This window comes from Ursus arctos, unplaced genomic scaffold, assembly GCF_023065955.2.
Source record: "Ursus arctos isolate Adak ecotype North America unplaced genomic scaffold, UrsArc2.0 scaffold_50, whole genome shotgun sequence".
NCBI lineage: Eukaryota > Metazoa > Chordata > Mammalia > Carnivora > Ursidae > Ursus > Ursus arctos.
This window is the reverse complement of record NW_026623068.1, coordinates 1-27,998: the sequence shown is the minus strand read 5'-3', so window position 1 is coordinate 27,998 and position 27,998 is coordinate 1. Positions and strand designations below refer to the sequence as shown.

Here is a 27,998-nt window from a genome sequence, read left to right as displayed (position 1 = left end):
AAGTGGGTAAGTAGGTTTGAAAAGCAATAGAATGAAGTTTCCTGCAAGGTTGCACAGCTTGAGGAAACAGCCTTGACCTCTGTCTGTAAAGCGGTGCCTTCCACATAGGCTGCTTCCGAGGGTTGTACGTGTTCCTGTTTGTCCAGCATGCGGAGTAATGCCTGGCACTGGAGTCAGCACTCAGCACTGTTGATTAGAAGTGAAATGAAGCAGCCCCAGCCTCGACCCTCACTGGCTGGGAGAGCGGGGAGGGCCCCTTCCCATTCCCTCAGACGAAGAACTGCCCGCTGGAGGGCATGTCACACCTCTCCTGGCAAGTTCCCAGTGTTGCAGGTGACACTCCTGCCGATAGGGCAAAGTCAGTCAGTGCTTCTTGAATGAACAGGTGGCTGGACCAGATCCGCGTTTCCCACGGGAGGAATGTGAGGTGACTTTAGGTGGCACCCCGGTAGATGTGTTACATTTTCAAAGGTATTGATTACAGGGTGTGTTAGAAGAAAATATTAGGTAGCACGTCACACCTGGGTGCTAAAAGAAGTGAGTTGATCTAAAGGACTGTTGAGGGGCCCCTGTGTGGCTCAGTGGGTTGAGCATCTGCCTTTGGCTTGGGTCATGATCTCGGGGTCCTGGGATTGAGCTGCATGTCGGGTTCCCCGCACGCTTCTCCCTTTTCCTCTCCCTCTGCCACTCCCCCTGCTTGTGCTGTCGTTCTTGCTTGTTCTCAGTCTCTCAAATAAATAAATAAAATATTTAAAAAATGTAAAATAAAGGAATATTAAATGGAGCAGGTGCATGGTGAATGTCATGAAAATTTCAGGACAATCGTGGATTGAATGAACACTGTTAAAAGGTCTTTCTAAATCTGATATTTTTCATTCTTGGCATTTTATTTCAATATCTATTTATTTATTTAACTTTTTGAGAGAGAGAGAGAGAGAGAGAACACGTGTGAGCAGTGGTGGGGAGGGCAGGGGAGAGAGAAAGATCCCAAGCAGGCTCCACGCCCATTGCAGAGCCAGACATGGGCCTCAATCTCAAGAGTCTGAGATCACAATCTGAGCCACAACCAGGGGTCGGCTGCCCAACAGACTGTGCCACCCAGGCACCCCTGATTTCTTCCTGGTGTGTCCTGCAGTCACTGGAGCATCGTGTTAGAGTTGTCATTACGTGTGCACATGGACGTGCTCAGTCTTCCTCGTGGAGTGGTTGGACCGCTGCACTCACAGCCCCTGGCTGCTTCAGTCCACGTACCATCTAGGGGCCATTTGAAGAAGGGGCACAAATTCTAATTGCTGTTCGAGAACCATCCATCGATACCTTCTGATCAGACCAAGAAAGACTCAGTAACACAGCCTACACCTGGAGGGTCAGGAGCTTGGAAAGAAATCTCAGAGCCGATGATGGCGATCTCTTCAGAAGCGCAGCCTCGCCAGTGTGCTTGGCTGCACGAAGGTCAATGCTGTGTGGAAACTCCCAGATATCCTGAAAGGGAAGACCTAACCAACCCATGTCACTCATCTTTTTCCTTTCATTCTGTTCAAATAAGTCTAAAAGGGCTTTTTCATAAACACAAAATTAGAATTCTAAGCAATAAGAAAAACACTGACTAACTGGCAGTGTTTCTTCTTTTTTCTGTCTTACAATTGATGGTGTCTTAGAATGAAATACGGCATATGGTTAGTGTAGAAACATTCTAAAACAAAGAGAAGTTAAAACACACACATACACATACACACCCATGCACCCCAGAAATCTCTGATGTTTCTCCTGTTTCTCTGCTGTTCTTCAGCCTCCCTGCCTGCCTTCTGCTACTGGAACATTCCAAGGCGCTTCCTGCCCCAGAGCATTTCTATCTGTTGTGTGTCCTGTCTGGAATGCCTTTTGCACAGCTCTCTCCGATTCTGTGGGGCTCCACGTGGCCTTCCCTTTTCAGGGAGGCCTCCCTTTTACCTTCTCTAGTGCAGGTCCTTCCATCCCCCATGCTGTTGTCCTTCATCTGGCATAAGCTCTTATGTCTCTTTGTGTCTGCTCTTCCCGGGCTCCCCACGGTATCCCCAATGCCTGGCACTTAGCAGACACTGGACAGGTATTGCTTGAACTGGATCCATAGTGTTAAACTGAGGGCGAATGCAGCAGCTGCTCCTTGTCATCCAGGAGAGGGCAGTAGGAAGTACAGGGAGGAGCTCCTAGAGGAAGGCAGCTTGGTCAGCTTTTCAGCAGGTAGAGCCTCTGAGTGGTGGAGCGAGTGCCTTCTTTGTGGGGCGTGCTCAGGGAGTGGCTTGGTGTTGTTGAAGGGTTCTGGCACCGGATGTCAGGGTTGGCCAGTCATTTGGAATGTTCCTTCCAACCAGACATCCATGTTTGAGGACTGTTCTCATCACTGGTCTGTGGTTCTTGCTTCAACTGCAGATGTGGCTTTTACCACTAGATGGCACTAGATGATGCCTTTGAGGACAGTGCTCCTCAAAGCACCAACAGAGAGCAATTGTCTCTGTTTTAATTATTGAAGTAATCCATCTATACAATGTTATATCAGTTTCAGGTGTGCAGCATAGTGATTTGACAAGTCTGTATACATTACACAGCGCTCACCACGATTAAGTATAGTCACTATATGTCACACAGTAGGGCATTGTTACAATTTTATTTGACCATATTCCAGACATTGTACTTTTCATCTTTGTGAGTTATTTATATAAGTGGAAGATTGTAACTCTTAATCCCCTTCACCAATTTCGCCCCCCCCCCTTTACCTCTGGCAACCATCAGTTTGCTTTCTTTCTTGAAGAGTTTGTTTTGTTTTGTTTGTTTGGAGAACAGATTTTTCATGACACTTATACCCAGAACACATACTTCGACCAAAGCTTCCTGAAACAGTCTTTAACTCTTACAGTATGTAGTCCATACTGATTTTTTCTAGTTTACTCTAGTTGACTGTATTTTCTAAGACGGTGATTTGCAAACTATTACATTGATTTTATGACATGGATGGGTCACAATTCATTGTTTGAAAAGCACCATTTTAGACAACTGAGCCTGTTCACCCTTGTAAAACTCTATAGGTCAGCTTTCCTTGACAATCTGGGCTTGCAGGTAATTGTGTCCCTTAGTGCGTACTTTGTGTGTTTCTGTGTTGAGTTGCTGCCTTGAGTAGCCGAAGGTATGTGCTTCCTTATGGGTGTCTGTGGATGTGGGAACATGGACGTGGGAGACTGGGGGGGGACATGTTTGTACAGGATTTGCACCGACTGTAGTCAAGAGAGCAGTAAGCCTTGTCAGTGGATATAAAGAGAAAATAGAATATCTATCTGCTTCTGGGAGCTCAGAACCCAGCTGGGTGACATCATACACACACACACACCCACACCCACACCCTACCCCTTTCAGCTTACTCCTCAAGCAAGTGGAAATGAGCTGATGCGCTCAGGATATCATTTAGGATGTTTCAGGGTGTAAATAACAGAAAACCAACTCCATTTGGTTTATTTATTACTTTTTTTAAAATGTAAATTCAATTAGCCAACTTACAGTACATCCATAGATTCAGATGTAGTGTTCAGTAGTTTGTCAGTTTTGTGTAACACCCAGTGCTCATCATATCACGTGCCCTCCTTAATGCCCATCACCGAATTATGTCACCCCCACACCCACCTCCCCTCCGGCAACCCTCAGTTTGTTTGCTAGAGTTAAGAGTCTCCTATGGTTTTTCTCCATCTCTGATGACTTCCCAGTCTGTTTTCCCTCCCTTCCCCTAGGTCCTCTGGCCTGTTTCTTATATTCCACATATGAGTGAAACCATATGATAATTGACTTTGTCTTACTGACTGGTTAGTGTACTTCGCTCAGCATAATACCCTCCAGTTCTATCCACGTGGATGTAAATGGTAAATTTTCATCCTTTCTGTTGGCTGGGTAATATTCCACATGGTATAGATGTGGTATAGATGGTAATACCACATCTTTTTCCATTCATCTATCGATGGCCATCTTGGCTCTTTCCACAGTTTGGCTGTTGTGGACATTGCTGATGTGAACATTGGGGTGCACGTGCCCCTTCGGGTCACTACATTTGTATCTTTGGGGTAAATACCTAGTAGTACAATTGCTGGGTTGTAGGGTAGCTCTTTTTTTTTTTTTAAGATTTTATTTATTTGTCAGAGAGAGAGAGCACAAGCAGGGGGAATGGGAGGCAGAGGGAGAAGGTGGCTTCCCGCTGAGCAAGGAGCCCGACGCGGGACGTGATCCCAGGAGTCTGGGATCGTGACCCGAGCCAAAGGCAGATGCTCAACTGACTGAGCCACCCAGGCATCCCAAGGTAGCTCTATCTTTAACTTCTTGAGGAACCTCCATACTGTTTTCCAGAGTGGCTGCACCAGTTTGCCTTCCCACCAACAGTGTAAAAGTGTTCACCTTTATCCTCATCCTTGCCAACATTTGTTTCCTGTCTTGTGAATTTTAGCCATTCTTACTGGTATGAAGTTTTATCTCATTGTGGTTTTGATTTGTATTTCCCTGATGCCAAATGATATGGAGCAGGTTTTCATGTGTCTGTTGGTCATTTGTGTGTCTTCTTTGGAGAAATATCTGTACATGTCTTCTGCCCGTTTCTGGATCATTTTTTGAGTTTTGAGTTTGATAAGTTCTTTATAGATCTTGGATACTAGCCCTTTATCTGATAAGACATTTGCAAATATCTTTTCCCGTTCTGTGGGTTGCCTTTTAGTTTTGTTGACTGATTCCTTTGCTGTGTGGAAGCTTTTTATCTTGATGAAGTCCCAATAGTTCATTTTTGCTTTTGCTTGCCTTGCCTTTGGAGCTGTGTCTAGCAAGAAGTTGCTGCGGCTGAGGTGGAAGAGCTTGCTGCCTATGTTCTCTAGGATTTTGTGGGATTCCTGTCTCACATTAAGGTCTTTCATCCATTTTGAGTTTATCTTTGTGTATGGTGTGAGAGAGTGGTCAAGTTTCATTCTTTTTCATGTAGCTGTCCAATTTTCCCAGCACCATTTATTGAAGAGGCTCTCCTTTTTCCATTGGATTTCTTTCCTGCTTTGTCGAGGATCAGTTGACCATAGAGTTGAGGGTCCATGTCTGGGTTCTCTGTTCTGTTCCATTGATCCATGTGTCTGTTTTTGTGCCAGTACCATGCTGTCTTGATGGTTACAGCTTTGTAATGGAGCTTGAAGTCTGACATTGTGATGCCCCCAGCTTTGGTTTTCTTTTTCAACATTCCTTTGGCTCTTTGGGGTCTTTTCTGGTTCCATACAAATCTTAGGATTATTTGTTACAGCTTTGTGAAAAAGTTGATGGTTTTTTCATAGGGATTGCATTGAATGTATAGATTACTCTGTGTAGCATAGACATTTTAACAATATTCTTCCAATCCATGAGCATGGAACATTTTTCCGTTTCTTTGTGTCTTCCTCAATTTCTTTCATAAGTGTTCTGTAGATTTTGGAGTACAGATCCTTGACCTCTCTGGTTAGGTATATTCTTAGGTATCTTATGGGTTTTGGTGCAATTGTAAATGGGATCGATTCCTTCATTTCTCTTTCTTCTGTCTCATTGTCAGTGTATAGAAATGCAACTGATTTCTGTGCGGTGATTTTATATCCTGCCGTGTTGCTGAATTCTTGTATGAGTTCTAGCTATTTTGGGGTGGAGTCGTTTGGGTTTTCCACATAAAGTATTGTGTCATCTGCAAAGAGTGATTGTTTGACTTCTTTGCCCATTTGGAGGCCTTTTATTTCTTTTTGTTGTCTGATTGCTGAGGCTAGGACTTCTATTTGAACAGCTGTGGTGAGAGTGGGCATCCCTGTCGTGTTCCTGACCTTAGGGGAAAAGCTCTCAGTTTTTCCCCATGGAGAGTGATACTCGCTGTGGGCTTTTCGTAGATGTCTTTTATGTTACTGAGGTATGTTCCCTCTACCCCAACACTGTGGAGAATTTTAATCAAGAAAGGATGATGCATTTCGTCCAGTGCTTTTTCTGCATCAGTTGAGAGGACCGTATGCATCTTGTCCTTTCTTTTATTAATGTGATGTATCATGTTGATTTGATTTGCGAATGTTGAGCCACCCTTGCAGCACAGGAATAAATCCCACTTGGTCATGGTGAATACTTCTTTTAACGTACTGTTGTATCCTACGGGATAGTATGTTGGTGAGAATTTTTAAACCCATGGGGTCTTTGTCTGGTTTTGGGATCAAGGTAATGCTGGCCTTATAGAACAAGTTTGGAAGTTTCCCTTCCATTTCTATTTTTTGAAACAGCCTCAGAAGAATAGGTATGAGTTTTTCTTTAAATGTTTGGTAGAATTCCCTTGGGAAACCATCTGGCCCTGGACTCTTGTGTGTTGGGAGATTTCTATCACTGCTTCTATTGCCTTGCTGGTTATGGGTCTGTTCAGATTTTCTGTTTCTTCCTGATTTAGTTTTGGTAGTTTGTAAGTTTCCAGGAACGCATCCGTTTCTTCCAGATTGCCTCATTTGTTGTCATATAGCTGCTCATAATATGTTCTTAAGATTGTTTGTATTTCCTTGGTGTTGGTTGTGATCTCTCCTCTTTCATTCATGATATTATTATTTTGGGTCCTTTCCCCTTTCTTTTGGATAAGTCTGGCTAGAGGTTCATCAGTCTTATTAATAATTTCAAAGAATCAGCTCTAGGTTCATTGATCTGTTCTACTGTTCTTCTGGTTTCGATTTCATTGATTTCTGCTCTGCTTTTTATAATGTCCGTTCTCCTGCTTGGTCTAGGCTTTATTTGCTGTCCTTTCTCTAGCTTCTTTAGGTGTAAGGTTAGCTTGTGTATTTGATACTTTTCTAATTTTTTTTTGAGAAAGGCTTGTATTGCTATGTACTTTCCTCTTAGGACTGCTTTTGCTGTATCTCAAAGGTTTTGAGTAGCTGCGTTTTCATTTGCATTCGGTAAGAATTTTTTTAATTCTTTTTTTTTTTTTAAGATTTTATTTATTTATTTGACAGAGAGAGAGACAGCCAGCGAGAGAGGGAACACACGCAGGGGGAGTGGGAGAGGAAGAAGCAGGCTCTCAGAGAAGCAGGGAGCCCAATGTGGGGCTTGATCCCAGGACCCTGGAATCATGCCCTGAGCCGAAGGCAGACAGTTAACGACTGAGTCACCCAGTTGCCTCGAATTTTTTAAAATTCTTCTTTAATTTCCTGGTTGACCCATTCATTCTTTAGTAGGATGCTCTTTAGCTTCTGAGTGTTGGTGTTCCTTCTAAATTTCCTCTTGTGCTTGAGTTCCAGTTTCAAAGCATTGTGGTCTGAAAATATGCAGGGAATAATCCCAGTCTTTTGGTATTGGTTGGGACCTGATTTGTGACCCAGTGTGATCTGTTTTCGAGAATGTTCCATGTGCACTGGAGAAGAATGTGTGTTCTTTTGCTTTAGGATGGAATGCTCTGTATATATCCATGAAGTCCATCTGGTACAGCGTGTCATTCAGAGCCCTTGTTTCCTTGTTGATCATCTGCTTAGATGATCTGTCCATTGCTGTGAGTGGGGTGTTGAAGTCCCCTATGATTATTGTATTATCATCAATGTGTTTCTTTAATTTGGTTTTCAATTGACTTATATAATTGGCTGCTCCCATGTTAGGAGCATAAATATTTATAATTGTTAGATCTTCTTATTGGGTGGACCCTTTAAGTATGATATAACATCCCTCTTCCTGCCTTACTATAGTCTTTGGTTTAAAATCTAATTTGTCTGATGTGAGGATTGGTACCCCAGCTTTCTTTTGAAGTCCATTAGCATCATAAATGGATCTGTACCCTCCTCACTTTCAATCTGGAGGTGTCGGAGTCTCTTGTAGATAGCATATGAATGGGTCTTGCTTTTTTATCCAATCTGATACCCTGTGTCTTTTGATTGGAGCATTTAGCCCATTTACATTCAGAGTAACTATTGAGAGATATGAATTTAGTGCCTTTGTAGTACCTGTAGAGTCCCAGTTTCTGTAGATCGTTTCTGTTTCTTTCTGGTTTACATTACTTTTGGGCTCAGTCTTCGCTTAGAGGATCCCTTTTAATATTTCTTGCAGGGCTGGTTTAGTGGTCATGTGTTCTTTCAGTTTCTGTTTGTCCAGGAAGCCCTTTATTCCTCCTTCCATTCTGAATGACAGCCTTGCTGGATAAAGTATTCTTGGCTGTATGTTTTTCTCATTTAGTACCCTGAATATATCATGCCAGCCCTTTCTGGCTTCCCAGGGCTCTGTGGATAGGTCTGCTGCCAGCCTAGTGTTGCTACCCTTTTAGGTTAGGAACCTCTTGTCTCGAGATGCTTTTAGGATTTTCTCTTTATGTCTGAAATCCGCAAGCTTCGCTCTTGTATGTTGGAGTGTTGATCTCTTTTTATTGATTTTGAGGGGGGTCCTCTCTATATCTTGGACTTGTATGCCTGTATCCATCCTGGGATAGGGAAATGCTCAGCTATGATTTGCTCAAATATACCTTCTGTCTCCCCTCTCTCTCTTTCTTTGTTCTCGGGGACCCCAGTAATCGTTTTGCATTATGGTATTGCTGATTTCTTGAAGCCTCCCTTCATGGTCCATTAATTGTTTTTCTCTCTTTCCCTCGGCTTCCTTCCTTTCCATCAACTTGTCTTCTATGTCACTTACTCTCTCTTCTGCCTCACTTACCCTAGGTGTTAGAGCATCCAATTTAGACTGCATCTCAGTTAAAGCATTTTAAATTTCAGCCCGATTAGATTTTATTTCTGCACTAAGATTCTCTAGTCTCTTTTATGCTTTTTTCAAGCCCAGCTAGTAACTTTATAATAGTTATCCGGAATTCCAGCTCTGATATTTTACTTATATCCATATCAATTAGATCTGTGGCAGAGAGTATTGCCTCTGGTTCTTTCTTTTGTTGTGAATTCCTCCTTCTAGTTATTTTGCTCACAGAAGAATGGATGAACAGGAGAGCAAAATCAAAAATATTAACCACGACCCAAGCAAAATCCACACTAGACAAATCCAAAGAGGTCAGAAACCAAAAAAGAAAAAAAAAAAGGGTAGGGGAGAAGAGAGAATATAATCTCCCAGGTGTTCAAAACAGGTGATCCACTTGGTCTTGGGTATATTTTAGTCTGTTTGTTAAAAGACACTAAATCCCAATAATGTAAAATCACCAATGTGTGTGTGTATGTATATATACATATACAGAAACATAAAATTGAATAAAGTGAAAAGAAGCCAAAAAGGAAGAATATATCTAATGTAAATGTAAAAAAATGAAAGTTAAAAAAAGACTTAAAAGCAAAGAGTTGATAATATACGAAACTAGTTGAAAAGGAAAAAAGAAAAGGAAAATTTTAAACTGAAAGATCAACAAATCACGAGAAAACCTTTGAATTTTATTTACTGTTTTCCCCTAGTGCTTGCTTCTAAACTTGGTGTTCACCTGTTTTTCCACATGGTTTTCTGGGGGAGGGGCCCACTGTGCTGATTCTCAGGTGTCTTTGCCTGGGGGGAGTTGTACCCTCCATTTCCAGGGGGCCAGGCTCAGTGTAAACTGCCTCTAGTTGGTCTGTATGGCTTTTGTTCCCTGAAGGCTTTCTGGGCCTCTTTAGAGGATGAAAACAAAAGTGGTCATGCCCTGATCTCCAGTCCCTGTGCTGAAAGATCATGGTTCCCTCTCTTCAGTAAACCCTCAGGGATAAGGGGTCTTCACTTTTGTGTATACCAAACTCTGCAGTCTCCTGCAGTGCATGCCTGCACTGATCCTCCCAGGAGAAGGCGGAGGGTCGCGGCTTTTCTGTCCTTTGCAGGGCCCCCACATGATAGCTGTTGCCTGACCAAGCTGCGGTTTGAGGTTTATGGCAATCCCCCTCCTCTGCTCCCCGACCCTAACAGATTTCCCGGCTCCAGTGCCTGGGAACTCTGCTGGCTCAGGTACCCCTGTTTTTCCTGTGACCCTAGGGATCCTGAGACCACACTGCCCCACCTGGGATTCTGCCCCACCTCGCCACCTGAGCACCTTTCAGGCAGGGACGTCTCTCACTTGGAGCAGATTTCTAAAGGTCTGATTTTGCACTCTGGGGTTATGTCACTTTCCTGTGGACGGCTCACACAGGCTCCCTCTCCCCGCAGATGATCTTCCCATATGTCCCCACAGATTCATTTCTCCGCACCTTCTACTTTGCAAAAAGTGGTCACATTTCTCTTTGTAGAATTCCAGCAATTCTTTCTGTACATCTCAGATTGAATTCATACGTGTCCGGAAAGACGTAATAGTTATCTAGCTAAATTACAGGGACCAGATGAATTGAGGTCCCCTGCTGTTCCATCATCTTGCCTCCCTCCCTCTATGTATTACTTTTTAAAAAATATTTATTTATTTTAGAGAGTGAGCAGGGGGATGGGCAAAGGGAGGGAGAATCCTGAAGCAGACTCCCTGCTGAGCACAGAGTCCGACACGGGGCTCAATCCCAGGACCCTGAGATCATGATGTGAGCCTAAACCCAAGGTAGCCACTGAATTGACGGAGCCACCCAGGTACACCTCCATTTGGTTGAAATGTTAAACACAGGGGTGCATGGGTGGCTCAGTCAGTTAAGCGGCTACCTTGGGCTCAGGTCATGATCTCAGGGTCCTGAGATCGAGCCCCCCATCAGGGTCCCTGCTCAGTGGGAAGTCTGCTTCTCCCTCTCCCTCTGCTACTTCCCCTGTTTGTGTTCTCTCAGTTATTCTCTCTCTCTCTCAAATAAATAAATAAAACCTTAAAAAATAAATAAATGGTAAACATATATATTAATTCACAAGATAACTGATGAGGGGCAGAGCAGACTCCAGGCCCACAGTGACTTGGCATGGCCTTAGCGTTCCAGGCTCCTTCCCCTACGTCTTGTTGTCCTAAGGCTAGTTCCACTCAGGTTTGACAGAAGACCTTCAGGGATATTTGGACTTCAGCTCCCCGGCTTAGAACACCAAAACTTTGCTTCCTTGTAGCGTAGACCAGGGAGAGTTTAGGCTACCATAGCATTTTCCGGTTGTATAGACCAGAGAGTACAGGCTACTCTAGCATTTTCTAGGTTGTAGCAGTTGTGTTTATTTGTTCCTGGTTTTCCCACTATGACCTGCTTAAGGGATGTGGAAGGACTGGTACCTAATACAGAGCCGGGGGAAATACTTAGGTAGTCATTCATAAGTTTCACAAAACAATCCTGGATCTCCTTTCCTATGGACACAGAACTTCTGGTTGAGCAGAGTTGTCTGATTGGCTCTGGCCAGTGAGTTTGCTGAGGGAATAGGTGGTGGCAGGTCTTCTAGGTGAGGTATGAGGTGAGGTTATGTGCTCTCTAGGGTCCTGGAAAAAGAGTTAGCCGCATGAGTAAAGAGAGGAAAGAAATGGCCACTGTGGGGAGGTTGAGGGGCCGTGTATGTGAGCACCAAGAGGGATGGCCGAGTCTGTTGACATTGGTAAGGGAGCACCAAACGTGCCTCTGTTGGCCTTTTGAGGTAGATGATTTTCCTCCTCGACCTGGGTCCTGAGAACTGGGCCAGAACCTAATGACCTCTATTTATCTGCCTCCTTTCCTCTGTTCCAGGTTTGCAGTAAGCCTTGGCTACTGGCATGACCCTTACATCCAGCATATTGTAAGAGTGTCTAAGGAGAGGAGGTCCTCCGAAATTAACAGAGGCAAGTGACCCCCTCCCTCCCAACGTCCCCTCATCAGCCCAGAGGCCTGACGTTTTAGGAATTCATGCTTAAAAAGAGAGAGTTCCAGTGTTCACTCTCTCCAGGCATATGAATGTGCTCCTATCCCAACATCCTCATGAACACAGTGTATTATGAACCTTTTCATTGTGGTTAATCTGATATGGGAACATGTTATCTTACAGTAATTTTGTTTTATAATCCTCTGATTTTGGGGGTGAAGTTGAAAATCATTTTTGTATGTTTAAGAGCCATTTATATGATCTTTCACTGTGAATTGTCTGTTCAAGGAAGGAATTACTTTTTTGGCTTTATTAAAGCAGTAATAACACTGTTAGGCTCTGCAAGTCCTTTCTATCAAGACACAGAAAGGATTTGAGGTGGGAGGGTGACTCAGTCTCAGCCAGACTGAGAAATTAACCAAGTGACCACAGTCCTTGTGTGTGCCAGGAATCCTGGCCCTAAAGATGGAGCCTATGGGTAGATTGTATAAGAAATGCAAAGAACGTTTAACGTGGTGGTCCCTGAGAAAAAGGACGTGGATCTTACTTGGAGCTCAGGATGAACCCAGGCATTAGGAAGATGGGGCCAGGCCTGGCTCAGAGGCCTGAAGCCTCCCTCCTGGGCTCCTGAGGAAGCTTTCTGTACCACTGCTGCAGAGGCAGGGACCCACCTCGGGGCCTTGGGAGCTGGGTGCCCGAGGCAGCATGTCAGCCAGCCTGCCTCTTCCTCTGCCTGGGCTGGCATCTCCAGACTGGGGCCCACTAGGAGAGTGCTTCCCAAACAGCGTGTGGTGAGCATTTTTAAAGTTTTTTCCCAATAATCAGCCTGTTGTGGATGATACTCTATAACATACAATAAAAATGATTTCCTCGAAAAATAAGAAGCCAGAGACACGTAAAATACAAGCTCAAATTGTGTAGTAGCAGAATCAATAGGACTGCAGTAAGTTTCTAAATGCTACTCCAATTTTGTTCTTAAAATAGTTAAGCGCAAGGCTTTAGAACACAGATTTTATCTTCCTTTCCCCTCTTTTATTTCCCATCCCCTTTACTCCAGCTCCCCACTCCGGAGCTAAACAAGTCCGTTTATTGGGCAACGTTTACTCCTGGCTTCCCCTCCCACCGGTGCTCTGTGAGGCCTTTTTATAAACATAGAGGCTCTTACCCACACAGAATGGAGATGAAGGGAACACGGTAAGAAATACTTTTTTTTCTTTTTGACATTTATCTGCCCCATTTCCTGACCCCAAAATATTATTTTTGTCATGATCTCGCAATTCTGAGTATTAGTCGAGTCCTAAGTAGCTTTACCTAGCTATGAAAAAGCGCGTTTCCAAAAGGAACATTTAGATCTGACATTTTGATGTAAAACACTTGTCTTTCCCATGTAAAATAATGGGACATTTTATTTTAATTTTTAAAGATTTTATTTCTTTATTGGAAAGAGAGACCATGAGCAGGAGGGGCAGAGGCAGAGGGAGAAGCAGGCTCCCAGCTGAGCAGGGAGCCCGATGCAGGGCTTGATCCCAGGACCCTGAGATCCTGACCTGAGCCAAAGGCAGACGCTTAACCAACAGCCACCCGGGTGCCCCAAGGGGCAATTTATTTGTAAGATCGTTAATTCCATTAAATCATTAAATAGATTGTACTTACTTTGATTGTAGCAGCTTTGAATTAAATTTAAAAAAGGAAGAGAATGTGAAAGTCACTCTTTCTCCCATGAAGTCCACAATAACCCGCTGACCCGGAGGAAGAGCAGAAGTGTCCTGATTTGCTTTTCTCCTGGCGTGTGCTCTGCAGGGATGATATCCCACCTCACTGAGCAATAGCTTGTCTCTGTCTCTCTCTCAGGACATTTCGCTCACGTCCATGGCGTGAGTCCGCTTATAAAGGCATTTCTACGGAAGACAGAATGTCATTGTCAAATTCTAAATCTTGGGACTGGGGTGGATACCACCTCTGGAGATTAAAGGTAAATGAAAATTCTGCCTCTTCTTTCCCAAATTGTTTCACCTGTGAAGGTGCCCGCCTGGTTCAGAAATGTTAAAATATATTCAGAGGGAATGCAGTGACGGTCTGTCTCGCGCCCCCGTCCCCAGATGCTTGCGCCTGCTGCCCCCGTCAGCCACATACTTAGTGTCCCCAGAGCTCTGGTGAAGGATGGGTGCCTTTCATCTCATCCTTTGCTGTTACAAACAGGGCTTAGGATAAAAATCCTAGTAGACATTTCCTCTGCATGGGTGGAAGAACCCTGCCCGTGGAATTATGAGAGCCAGAGCCCCTGCATCTGCCATATTGGCAATAACGAAGATTTTATTGTCATCCTGCTAGTGTCTTTGGTACAGGCTGGAGGTGCACACGGCTGGGTGATTGTGCGATGACACAAAGGCCTTTTGCAGCTATTCCCTGATTTGGTCCCTCACCTGCTCTGTTAGGGAGCAAGAACAGGTGTAACTGCGCTCACTCACAGGAAAGGAGACGAGTCTGGTTAGTGGCAGAAGTGGGACCAAATGGGCTGCAGCTCCTCCAAATCCAGGTTCCTTCCCTGTTCTCTACACAGAGCCTGTGCTTGTTCAGGGGGGTCTCTGCGGTCTGTTGGGCTGTGGTGCGTCTGTACCTCAGTGACCATGGTGTGGTGGAAGGAACGGGAGCAGAAGGCAGTGACAGAACGTGTGCAGTGTGAGTGGAAGGCATTGGAGAAATGCCTCCTCTCGGCCCGACACCGTTTCGACTTGGTCCCGACATTTGGATTCTCCCCGCTGTCATGTAGGTGGGTTAATAATGAACAAATCTGACATTTTTATTCCTGGGAACAAGGTACATTGAGACTTAGGTACCCCTTCCAAGAAAAAGGTTCTCTCTCAGGAGTGAGGAAGGCGAACAGCACAGGGTCAGTAAGATATTGTGGAGGTGTTTTGTTTTGTTTGATAATTATATTGGTCCAAAGGGTTTTTTTAAATATATATGTTTCTTAAATAATAAAAAATAAACAATGCTTCTTTGCTTCTTGGAGCCTGGGCCTGTCGGGCCAAATTTAGCCCACTCAGCTATCGTCGTAAATAAAGTTTTATTGCAACACAGCCACTCCCATTTAGCTGCATCTTCTCCATGGCTGCTTTACCAGCATGACAGCAGAGTTGAGTAGTTCCAAGAGAGGCTGTCTGGCCTGCAAAGACTAAAATACTTTCTGGCCATTTACAGTAAATTTGCTAATCCCTGTATTGAGAGGTATGTGCTTGTAGAACGGGGCAGGGAAAATTTTGGCTGCCAGTCTCGTTGTCTCATGCACCTTCCCCCGGGGATGTTCCCCCAGCTGCACCAGCAGAGGCAGCGGGTCACAGGCTTTTTGCTGCCACCATCGTGGGAGCTCGTTCTGTTTGATCTCAGGGGCCCAAGACTTTGGGCAGTTGAAGGCTCCCCACTTCGGGCACCGGGCACCAGGAGGGCCCAGGAAAGCCAGTACCATCACAGAAACAGAATAAAGGGGCAGTGAACCCCTTTAAGGGACCTCAGCTGATCGGTGTCTCCCGACTTCTGTTTTCACACAACCCAAGGATCAAGGACGCAGAGGGTGGGTCTCACCTCGGGCAGCCTGTGCTGCGGTTGGCCCTGCGGGATCCTCTTCCAGTCCAAGGGCTGTGCTTCCTCACGGCGGTCCCCAGCTGCCATCCAGGAGCCGGTCCTGTCTTCGGTGTCTTTCTTGCCTCCTGTGACTCGCCAGCTTTCATTGAGTGGCGTGTCAGACAGACTCAGGGAATCCCAGAGTCGAAAGTGGAAACATGTGCTGCAGCCATTTTGCTCCTTTTCGAAAGCCCAGAAAAAAGCTGTCTGTTCCTTAGAGGCTCGAGGTGTGCCTTTTGGTAGCTTTCCCTCCCCAGTGACCCCTTAGTCAGTTCTTCTGAGGGTCAAGTAGCTGATGCATGGGGAGCGCTTTTTTTTTTTTTTTAAAGATTTGACTTTTATTGGGGGGGGGAGGGGCAGAGGCAGAGGAAGAATCTTAAGCAGACTCCCCTCTAAGCACAGAGCCCAATACTGCGCTGGATCCCAGGACCCTGAGATCGTGGTCTGAACCGAAATCATCATTGGCCGCTCACCCGACTGAGCCAGCCAGGCGCCCCAAGGGGAAGCTCTTTATACTAAAGTCAGAAGTCCTACAGAAGATGTGGGAGTATATGCTGTCCTTCATCTGCTTTTAATTGTTCTCATTGTCTTTGGGAATTTTAGACTCTCCTTACCCTTTCCTGTCGTGGGAGTAATGTTCTGGAAGGGTGCTGTGGAGTTTCCTAGCAGAAGTTAGTTCTCGTCTGCCCTAAGCCTTTCCTCCCAGTAGCCTCAGCTAGCTCGTCCATCGCCGCGCTCTGCAGACGGGCAGGCATGTGTGGCAGCTCTGAGAGTGAACGGTTGAGGTGGGTGAGCCTGTCTCTTCTGATACATCACGAAGCGGTCCTTTACTCTCTCCTCCTGTGTCCCTCTGTCACCCTCCCTCTCCCCCAAACCAGACCCTCTGATTTTTCCACTAGGTTGGGGGGTAGCTGGACCTATGGTCCTAACACTTAACCCATAGGGATCACCTCCTACTAGAAAATGCTTGCTTGTGATTTCTGACCCCATCATGCCAACCCCTAAGACAGCGACCCTCCCCCATCCCTGCTTCCCATCGCTCCTGACTGTCTACATAGGTGAGTTAATATACATACTACATACTACCGTCTACATACACGGTGCTCTTCCCTGCGCAGTTGTTCACATCAGAAACAGGGGTATCATCCTGACCCCCACTTTTCCTTTGGCCCAGCCTGCACCGGCGACACCACCACCTGATTCTGGACACCGGCATCTGTGTTTCTCTTTGTCTTTCCCCTTTGACCAACTGGTTCTGTATTTCTGGAATAGAAGTAAGGTGGACACGAGGGTGTTAAAAGCATGCATGGCGGGGGGGATGCCGAACAGTCAGCAGGTTGTGGAGCGCCTTGTTTCTTGCCAGGCCTCAGGGGTGTGAGGAGCTGTTGCAGGTTCATGCAGTGTGTGGTTGAAACAGGCCAGAAAGGGGTGTCCTTGCAGTTGGTGAGCTGAGGAGAGAATGCGTTCGAGAATCCTCCTCAGGGCTGAGTGAGTGAGTGCACATGACAGAGATGGAGAGAATGTGCTAGGAGCCCAGAGGGTGACCAGGCTGGGGAGGCAGGTAGTGGAGCAGGGCCGTTAGTGTGTCTCTCTATGTGTGTGTGTGTGTGTGTGTGTCGTTCTCTGTGAGTCTCTGCGTGTGTGTGTCTGTGTCTCTGTGTTTGTGTCTTTGTGTCTCTGCCTCTCTGTGTGTCTGTGTGTAGGGGTCTGTGTGTCTACATGTCTGTATTTTGTATCTCTGTTTCTCTGTGTCTGTCTCTTCTGTCTGTGTGCCGCTGTGTGTGGGTCTTTGCGTCTCTGTGCGTATGACTGTCTTTGTCTAACTCAGTGTGTATGTTTGTGTGTGTGTGTCTCTGTGTGTGGCTTTCACACTCTCTACTGCAGCCCACAGTAAAAATACATGTACAGCCCAGGCCAGGCCCCACATCTGTGTACCCGTGTCAGTAAATCAAAGGCACACCCTTGGCGCTTACTAGCGCAGGTCCTGCTGTGCGTGTGGCTTGTATATTTATTTCCTCATGAGTCCTCACAACCCCGTGAGGTGCAGTCAATTTCTCTACTGTGCACACGAGGAAAGCTTGGCCCAGGGAGTTTAGTGACTTGCAGCGCCTCACAGCAGACACGTGGTGGATGGGATCTGACCCCCATTCCCTGGCTGCAGACGCCTGCCCTTTCCCACCCACCGTAGGCGACTCTCACAGAAAAACGTAAATGTACCACAAGACAGTGCTCGCCCTCACTGACGGGGATGCTTTGTGATGTTTGCTGTTGTATCCTATTTGATCCCGCACATGCTGGCCCCGACCCCTCCCCCGCAAACACACAATTGTTTCCTGACCCTCTCTAATCTGTCTCAGTCTGCTTTTTGGAAAATCTGTTAGCTCCTACTTCCCCAGCGCCTCTCAGTGCCTCCCCACCTCCATGCCAGTGGCTGCTCCCCCAGTTCAGGCTCCCTGTGACTTCTTCCCTGGACCTTCTTCCTGGACGGCTCTGAGAATCTCCTAACATTTGTCCTCTATCCATTCTCCACACAGAGACCAAAGTCACCTGAAAAGTACCTTTCTGACCATATCATTCCTGATTTAAATCCCTGAAATAGCCCGTTGCTGTTTGGGGCTTAGTACTCGGTACATGAAGATGGTCAGTAAATGTATGCGGGAATACAGAATTAGCAAACTTGCTGTGTATTTTTCCTCAGGATGAAGATCTCCCATGAAAATATTTTTGAGGTCGACTTTGCAGTGATTGTCACGAGAAAGCTGCCCAGCATCCAGTAAGTGTGGCTTGGACCAGAGGACAGAGCCGGGCAGAGTCAGAGGCAGCGGTCGGGAGGGGGCCGGATGCATGCTGGAGACCTCATTTTAGGGGGCCCTCCCCTTGGACCCCCTCCCCGCTTTCTTGCTGGCCCCGGGACCTCATTCCAACCTGTCGAGCAGTCTTCCACATGCAATACACTCTCCCTTGTGACTGTTCTGTCCATGAACGTCATTTCTCTGAACCTTGAAATGACCTACACTAGTTTCATGATCTGAAATGTTCTGTGTATTTTGTCTACTTCGTTATCTCCAGGGCATAGCGAGGTGCCCAGCCCAGAGCAGATGCGTCGTCAATATTGTTTGAGCGAATGAATGGGAGGCTGAACTTAGTCATTTACAGTCTGTGAGATATTCCGGGGGCCACGCTGACCAGGTTTTAAGGAGTTTGCAGAGTTGTAGAGGGCGAGTTTGTGAATCCTGCTGGGAGCTTTTGTAGCACCGTGTGCAATGCTTCCCATGCATCATCTCACTCAGTGCTCAGAGCAGCCTCGTGAATTCTGGTGGGGAAACCGAGGCACAAAGCAGTGAAGCGAATTTCCATCTCGGCACCTGTGAAGGAAGGGGCGGAGCTGAGATTTAAGCCCTGGCCTCAAGCCCGAGGGTTTGGAAGGGAACTCCCTTCCTTCTTTTTAAATGAGTGATTTCAATAAAATGCCAAGAATTGCCTTTAAAAAAAATTTTGGTGAGCATAAAAGTTTCAGCTTGTCCTTCAAGGATGTCTAATTCTCATCATCTGGAAATAGTTTTCAAGTATGAGGTTGATCTAGTTTACCCTATGAAAACAAGGTTTTCACCCTTTCCAAATACAGGATTCCGTTACAGAAAATATGCTGATCGGTTGCCGTCTGGCATCTGAGGCTGTGCCTCTGCAGACGACGTCCTAGCCTGTTGGGACCCCGAGTGAACTAAGAGGAAGCGGGCTCTCACTCAAGCCCAGAGGTGCTTCTGGGCTGAAAAACGCATTGGCCTTTGTGTATGGTTGTTGTGATGGAGGATTCGGCTCTCTGAGGTCTGATTTTTTGCATATCGTGGAGGAGGGAGTCATCGCATCAACGTTACTGACTTCAAGTCTGAATAGGAGTCCTTTTTTCAGTGAACTGTGAGCGGTGAGCACTGTGTTAAAGATTTTGTTTGAGAAGAGGCAGAAAACTGGAGACGACTTGGAAAACCTGGAACATCGGGAAAATCCTTGCTGACGTATCCTGAGCGATTTCTGAGTGTTCAGTATTTCATGATGAGATTGTGAGTGGGCATCCGATTCGGAGTGTCCTGCTTAGTGACCTCGCCAGAGCCCCGATCCACTGAAGTGTGAGTGCGTGTGCCGAGGGCCAGACGTCAGGAAGCAGAAGGCCCTGTGGAGTGAGTGGCCCTTGCTTTGAACAGGAGCAGGATGTATTTGCCGTTCCTGGAGTGGGTGTTTGCGGTTCTGCTGAAACTGAGCTCCTTGACTCATTTCTCTCTTTCCCATCTTCCCACAGAGTCAAGCCTTTCTTATCACAACCCATTACAGAACTACATTCGGAGGACCCACTTCAAATCGGCAAGTACCCTTAACCTACGTGGTACGATGTGCACTACAGAACGCTCTTTGCTTTTTTCCCCTTTTCCTTTTAAAAGGGGTGTGTGTTTGTGTCTGTGTGTGTGTGTCTGTCTGTCTGTCTGTCTGCACCTGCGAGTGAGCACTTGCGATGTCACGCAGAGTGTACTTCTGCTGATACGTTTACACTGCATCGCATTTACCGTGAAGGAATTTAAAACAGATGTCCATAGGTCCCCGTTCTTCAATCTTTACAAAATGGGTTTCAGTGATTTACAACCAGTGCAAAATAGATTTTTTCCTGAAAATCTCTGTTTCCAGCTTTCCTTGGGAACATCCAATCTGGCAGCATCAGACCCTAAGTCCTAGGTGGCTGCTTCATGGAGGGGGGCTGTCATCCTCCAGTCCCCCCGCACTGCTCCCCGCTGTCTTGTACCTGACCTGCTCCACCTGTTATATCACCTCCTCGGCCCCTGTGCTCCGGGTTTCCCCTCACGTTTTAAGTATGAGTGTTTCCAGCAACTCCCTGCTCACCTCTAAGCCTTTCAGTCCAAGGTAAACCTCTTCCAGAATGTTCCATCGTTTTCAGTCTGTGTCTGGCAGAGTATTCAGGGGGCTTACTAATAATTCAGGTCAGAGGACATGCCCAGAGAGGATGGCCTTCTGGGATGGTGGACACAGATAACACAGGAAACATGAGACAGCGAGACAGGCCTCTGTGCAACCACAGTGCCACAGTCATGCTCCTGGTGAAGAGACTCCCAGAAAGAACATCTCCCCCATCCTTCGTTTCCCTCCTACAGATTATAAGTAGAACCTGTGCAGGCTGTGCCATGTGCTGGCCTGGCTGTTTTCTCCACACTGTCGCTATCATAACTTTCTGTATATTTGGTGAATACTTGTGTCGGAATGATGAAGGAGCTAACGCTTTGCATTACCTTTGATCCATCGATGCAGAAATGTATGAAGTAGAAAGTAAAGACCCTGCATAATCTCTCCCCCCACCAAGATAACCAGTGTTCAGAGTGTTTTCTCCTATGGATGAACAGTACACCTAGAGACGGATAAATATCACACATGAAAACACAAATACAGTCCAGTGCCTGGCACCTAGAAGGGTCAGTAAGTTTTTGCTGAAAGACTGTACATACACATTGAATAAATACATAGGTTGTAGTTCAATATATATCTGTTGAATGAGTGAATCTACATTTCTCAAAATAAATAGATTTATGTATAATTTTAATAAAGCGAATAATTGACACGTCCTGTTTTGTAACTATTCTGGATCCTAGTAACTCATGGCTGTGCTTCTATTGTCATTTATAGCTCTGCCTCATTATTTCTGATGGCTTTCTAGTTCTCCTTTGCATGGAAATTCCTTTTTACTTAATGTATTCAATACTGATGGTCCTTTAGATAGCTGCATTTTATATGGTTTTCTATTAAATAGTGTTGTAGAAAGCACAGGTACACGTGCGTATGTGCAGGAATTGCTGGCTCAAGGAATTGCCCCTTATGAATTCTAATAGCCACTGCCAAACTGTTCTTCAAGATCCTCTTTACTAATTTGTATTTTCACAAGAGTAGATGACGGTTCTCTTTCCCTACAAAAGACACGATGTAATACTTAGTGTATTCTGACCAGCACTCCTTCTCCCCTGCTGGTAACAGCACCCAGTGTTCTCTGGGGGACCAGTACTCCCCCATTGCCATTCCCTGTGGTTTGGGTGGGGCTGACTCCATTTGCATTTCCAGGGCATGGCATGGGACCCAGCCAGACATCTTCAGAGTCTGTCCTGGGGCTCTAGCCACAGTGAAAAGTAGTCTATGTCCCTCTGGGACTTGAACTGAGGAGGGAGGAAACCTGGGTGGGGCAGGGGTGTCTCCTTGTGGACACAGCCTGTCTAGAGAGTGGATCCCCTGGATCCAGCCCTGGCTGCAGCCATAGTCCTTTTGGACTCTGGGTCACATATGAGCCAGTAAAGTTCCCATCTTGGCTTAGGGCAATTCGAGTTGGGTTCTCTTACAAGGAAAAGAGACCTAATCAATAGGAGAGAACATTGAAAGTCGTGCTTACAGATGGGAGGAAAGGCTCTGCTCCAATTTCCTTCTGGTCTGTTTGTTTGGTTTTGGTACCTCTGTCCATTCACTCAGAGTGGAGTGTTGCTCACTGTATTAGCTGTCCCTCTCTAAACACTTGTCTCATGGTCTATAATTATTTCTTGCTTGTCTGTCTCTTCCACAGATCTATTGAGCCCCTTCAGGGCAGAAACTGGGTTGTGTTCACTTGTGATTCTTTAATACCTTGAACAGTACACAGTGTGGCCTCCATAAGTGCCCCTTGATGAATCAGCCATCCTAATTCTCTTCTTTGGGACCCCCCTGTCATGAGACCACCACATAGCCTCATGTCTGTGATACACAAACCATCTTCTGAAACACACTCATCCTCCCATTGTAAACACATCACATCATGAGAACTCCCTCCTTGCAGCCATTCCTCATTCTCCCCCATGTTCGTCCCATGGAACCTTAGTGTGCGGTTGCTGACAAGGTCCTTGTTCTTGGGAAGACAACATGGCCTTTTATGAATGGATAGCACACACGATGGGCATGCCATTCACACACACGACTTCACTCATGGGCGAAGGGGACCTACGCTTTCTAGCCTTCCTCTTGAGTGCAATGCACCCAGAATCCCACTTCTGATGTCTGTCAGTAACACGATAACACAGAATCACAATTCTAGGCTCTCTCCTGCCTCCGTGTTTCCTCCCGAGGCCTTGACAATGACCGGAGTGGAAGGAATACAGATATGTCGAGGAAATCGACAGCAGTGAAGCAAAAGCTTCCCCAGAAAAACAGTTTTGACTTTGGGAGCATAACTGCCACACCCTTCATAGCTCTGTAATAGCCTCGGCTTCCACTGGCATCGAGCAATAAAGATTTTCAAACAGAGTCAAAGGTCAGGGCCAGAATTACAGTCCCAGTGTGAATCACCACTGACTCTATCCAGTTTTCATTTTCCCATACTTGGGCTCACACCGCCAGGGCGGTCTGGTAGGAACTAGATTTACACTGGATTTGATAGTCTTTGTGGAGTTTCTACCCTGTGCTAGGCACCACAGCAGACCCTGGGAGATGAAAGAGAAAGACAGCAAGGGCTCTCAAGGCATTTTGTTTACTGGGGAACAATAACAAGTAAAGAGGCCACTGCATCATAGAAAACCAGGTGCTGTGTGGACTTAGGAACGTTCCCCGGGATGGGGCCATCCATTCTCTGTCGGAGCATCAGGGAAGGCCTTTTAGAGGCAGACACCTTGGCCTGGAGAGCTGAAGAATGAGTAGGAGGCAGCTGCAGGGCTGGTGTGGTGAAAGGAACTCTGGAGAATCTCAGGTAGAGGCTAAGAGGTAAGAATGCTCGGCCTGCTCCATAAACTAGAAGTGGGGCACGTATGGCCAGAATCCAGGTGTGAAGAGAGAAGCTGCTACAGAGGAAGCTGGGGCCAAAGAGGGGCCGACTGGCTTGGTAGCTTGAAAAGGCCCAGAACTGGGGCCCCTGGGTGGCTGAGTTGGTGAAGGCTCTGCCTTCGGCTCAGGTCATGATCCCAGGGTCCTGGGATAGGGCCCCAGGTCAGGCTGCGTGCTCAGTGGGGAGCCTGCTTCCTCCTCTCCCCCTGCAGCTCCCCCTGCTTGTGCTCTTTCTCTGTTAAATAAAATAAATAAATAAATAAATAAATAAATAAATAAATACCTCAGAACTTTGCACAAAAAAAGCAAACACCCCTTTCCTGATACAGTATATAAAGAGGCCAGAATGACAACATGACAAATCAGTCTTGACAGTCATTGAATATTGATTTTACAAGGCATGTTACTAAGAATGCAAAGGGAGGCAGGGGTAAGAAAGCTCACAAGGAATTATCTTAGGATTCATTTACAGATTCTCTGTTGAATCATTGGCCCCCACTCCTGAAGAGGGAGCAGAAGGACAAAGCACAGGCTGATACCCTGTGACATTCCTCCAGGAAACTTCCAACTATCTTAATGTTAATACCTTGCTAGAAGGGAAAACAACCTTAACCTGACAATGGCAAGGTCTCCAGTATCCTCTTTAGCGTAGGAAAGTTCTTTTGAAGCCCTCCCTTTTCTTTCCCTCTCCCAGCTCCCAAGTATGTAATCAGTTGCCCCCACAACCCCATTACAGCAGCTCTTTCTGCCCAGGGATCCTGTCCCAGTGCTTTAAGAAAACCAGCATTTTGCCCTAAAGACGTCTCAAGAATTCTTTCTCGGGCGTTGGCTCGAGATCTCAGCCCACCAAACCTCACCTGCCTTCCAAAACTACATCACTACTATCCTGTCTACCTCCCGCTGGGCATTATTTCTATCATTTCCTACAAATGACAGAAAAGTAGGCAGCACTAGGCTTAGGGCACAGGCATCAACTCTGGTAACAGGATAAATGCACACTAAGGTAATAGGGTGGGGTAGCAACAAAGTTAAACAACAAAACTAAGCCACTAAGCAAAAAGTTATGGTGGGGTGGGGGGGACCCAAACCTTAAACAAGGAAATTGAAGAAATGGGAGGGGAAGTCAAAGTATTTTGGTACAGACACACACACACGGAACTATCCGCACGTGTTCTGGCCAAGTCAAACTCCCCCTTTGACCCAACTTTTGGAAAAAAAAGAAGCAAGAGCTGTGGAAGACTCACACCTTCATGTCTCTGCCCAGCAAAAACAGTCACTAGGTCCAGTACAGCTAACTGCCCTAAAAGACCTTGAAAGATGTGTCCCAGATACCTGGGCACATGACAGTCACCTCCAGGACCTCTCAAAACCACCAGTGGTTCCTGTTCCAACAGCCTGGTGGTCTGCAAACCCTGGTGTCTTCTGTCATTTCATAATGGAGAATGTTTCCTGTCAAGCATGAAAACAGTCCCCAAGAAACCTGGAGAAGGATCTGCTTCCAAATCCAAAGGGAGAAAGGCTTTTTAAAAAGCTATTAAAGAGCTAAACTAAAAGTCGGCCCAAGGCGTTTCCACAATTCTTTCCACCCAGTTCCCAATTTGTCAATATCAAAAACTTGGGCAGTCGGGTCCACAGGGGCCCGGGTTTGGGAACAGCAACACCTGTACAGCCCCTGCATGGACCACCGAAACTCCCTGGGCGCATCCGATGGGCTCTGATCATCCCTTCCTTATTTACTGCCATCAGGCACTTGGACGTGGAGGGTCCGCAGCAGCAGGGCGAACCTGAAAGGCTGAGGACGCCACCCCCAGAGCACAGCGTCCGCCTGGCCTCAGGCACAAGGGTTACCTGAGTTTTCACCCGGGGCCAACCCCGGGGGAGGTCAGGGGAAGGCCGGGGGAGGTCAGGGGAAGGCTCGGGTCCACTCCCTCCTGGGCGATGCTCTGCGGGCCTGGACAATGGGCGGCGGGATGACGACCCACCCCGCTGCTCCCCGGGGGCTCTGGCGCTGGCCCAGAGCTGGGCTCCAGGTCGCGACGTGGCGCAGCCCGGTCCCAGATCCCGCGTGCTGCAAGGCATCGAGCGCGCGGCCCAGAAAACAGCCGGCCCTGCCGAGGCGGCCAGGCCAGCGTCCCCAATCGGCTCATCCCGTGCCAACCCAGATCGGCGCACTCGCCTACCCGCGGTCTAGCTGGCCCCTGCTTCATGCAGTTGGATTGCTTCTTCCTGGTGGAGGCGGCTGACCAAGGGGCTTGGGCAGGGCAGCTTGGGAACCGCTCAGAGGGCTGCATCACCTCAGGGCCCAGGCGGCTGTGGAGCTGTTCCTGGACGGGAGCCCCGCCCTCTCTGCCTCTCATCCAGTGGCACCGCCCACCGGGGGGGCCTTGTGGGACCAGGCAAGGGGTGTGGTTCCCAGCCCCTCCTCCACCCAAGGCCTGAACCCCAGGCCTCTCTGTGAGATGCCAGGAGCCCCCTATCCAGCACGGTCTTCGCCACCGCCCGCGACCCCCTCCCCGGTCTAGGCCGCACACCTGCGGGAGGCAGTTGATGGGTCACAGCGCTCCCGGCCGCCAGTGAACCAGCAAACCCAGGAGTGGGACTCACTGTCCCCGCAGGCTAACGAGGCAGGGAGGGACAGGTCACTCTGGAGCCTCTGGAGGTTGGAAATGCCCAAAGTCTCTTGAGGGCCATGCCTTACACGTGTGTAGACATTTGTCAAATGCACCTAGGACCTTCACTCCTAGGTGGATGGGTGCGTGGGACTGTGTACCTTTCACCTCCATTAAAAAGATTCGGTTGCGTGGAAAGCACACGCCAAAGGAGTTTGTGTACTGTGATACCACTTAGGGGGAAAGTCGAGGGCCAAGTGCATTTTGTGTGGGCAGGCACCTGGGGGCGGTGAGGCAGGAGCATGCACTTGGGACCCGCCCAGGACCGCCATGAAAGCGGGGGAAGAAGCGGAAGGGGCCCAGCCCTGGCGTGAGAAGTCGTGGGGATGAGCGGCTGGGACCGGGACCAGTGGCCAAAGACGGCCTTGGGAAAGACCAAGGCCTTGGCCTTTCCTAAGGACCTGGTCTGCAGAGGGGAGGGGGGCCGGGCCCACGCAAGCGTTGCCTAGAAACGCTTATTGTCTTGGGATTCTTAGGCTCGCGCAGGCAGGGGTTCTGGGACACTTGGCGGGGTAGTCCGACTGCACTGGACGCTTTTTCACAGCGGACCAGGACAGTTTTATGACCCGCAGAGATGTTGCCTTGGGTTGGTGGCCTGGGCTCTGGCCTAGACCATTCCCCAGGGGAAGTGGATGGCAGAGAGCCTTGCTTCACCAGCCACGTTGATTTCACCGGGCACGTGGGAAAGGGAACTTCCACTGGCGAGGAGATGGACTTCGCCGACCTCATCACATCACAGGCACAAATCAACAGACTCCTGAAGGACATCGAAACACTGGAGGCTGAGGTTAGTCACTGGAGGCGTTTGTCTCAGTCGTCATCAAAGATACTAGACTCCAGTGAAATTTGGAAACTGAAGACCACCATCAGGGACCTAGAACAACAACGGATGAAGAAGCTAGACGAACACCAACTTGAAGTATCGGTATTACAGAGTCTCCACAAGAAGCAACTGGCCGACGTCATTGAGAGGCACCGCCAACAACTACGTGAGTATGAGCAAAGGGAAAGTGAGCTTGGACGGGTGGAGCAACAACTTGCAGAGATGGAGCGGCTGAACGACAATCTGAACAACGTTGCTTCTGATGTCAGAGCAGAAAACCAGAAGTTGGTTTTGGCACTCCAAGATGTAAGACACCAGCTGGAAGAATCGATTCTCCGTAACAACGAGGAGTGTCTGGAAAACAACATTGCTGTGAGGGCTTTAAAGATCGAAAAAGGGCGGTTAGTAGCGAAATTGTGTCGGACTGAGAAGAAGGCGTTGGAAGAGAAGAGGAAGTACAAGCAAACCATCAAGAAATTGTTACCTTTAGAGCATGCACGTTTGATCCGACTCATGCAAGAGAAAGACCTGGAACTATTCCACCTCCAAAAGAAGATCGAGCAGATGGACGCCGACCACAGAGAAACCAAGGACATGCTGTCCTCTGCTTTGGAGGAGCAGAAGCAATTGACACAGGTCATTAAAGAAAAAGCCTCAAGAAGCAATGACCTTTTAGAGCAAACCGTGGAGGACAAAGACATGCGTCTCACCTCCGTGACCGCCGAAAATCATCATCTGAAAGAAGAACTGGAGCGCCTGAGACAACAGAGTCGCCCTGTACCTGACCCTAAAATCCTCGAACTGGAGTGTGAAGTCTTCCAACTGAACGAGTTAAAAGATGACCTCGAGGAGGAAGTAAAGGAACAACAGAAGATCATTCACAACCAGCAGCAGGGGAAGATAAGACTGCTTCAGTCTCTACAGGAGCAGAAGCAGAAAGTGGACCATCTTCAATCCCAGCAGGAGCAGCTGCATATTGAACGCGCTCAGCTCCTTGCAGCGAAAGACCAGGAGATTCAGAATTTGCAAGACACATTAGGCCAAATGAAAGCCCAGCTGCCTGACAAAAGCCAGCACATTGCAGCAGAGCACTGTGACGACGTTCAAGTCACAAGCAGTCAGCCTCTTCCTAGAGAGAACGGAAGTGAGAAGCTTGATCCATCTAAAGGCGAAACTCAAAGACCAGTCCAAGGAATAAAAGAGCAAGAAGTGGAGATGAAGCTTCTAACTGAACAGAACATCCGATTGACCGAACACATCGATCGGGTGTCCAAAGAGGAGATTGGTAAACTAACTCAGATTATCCAGCAGAAGGATTTGGAGATCGAGGGTCTTTCCAGCAGAATCTCTGCAGCTTCTCAGCGCCAGCGCGTGGA

The 27,998-nt window shown here is 47.3% G+C and overlaps 1 protein-coding gene across 1 annotated transcript; it reads left to right on the top strand.

The window, feature by feature from the left end:
• Window positions 1-12,910: 12,910 nt before the first annotated feature.
• Window positions 12,911-27,991, top strand: LOC130542817 (thyroid receptor-interacting protein 11-like; the record flags this gene model as incomplete). Its single annotated transcript, XM_057307585.1, has 3 exons — window positions 12,911-13,654; window positions 18,002-18,076; window positions 18,929-27,991. A coding segment is annotated over exon 3 (1,618 nt), but the record flags the coding sequence as incomplete, so codon positions are not given.
• Between the last annotated feature and the right edge of the window lie 7 nt (window positions 27,992-27,998).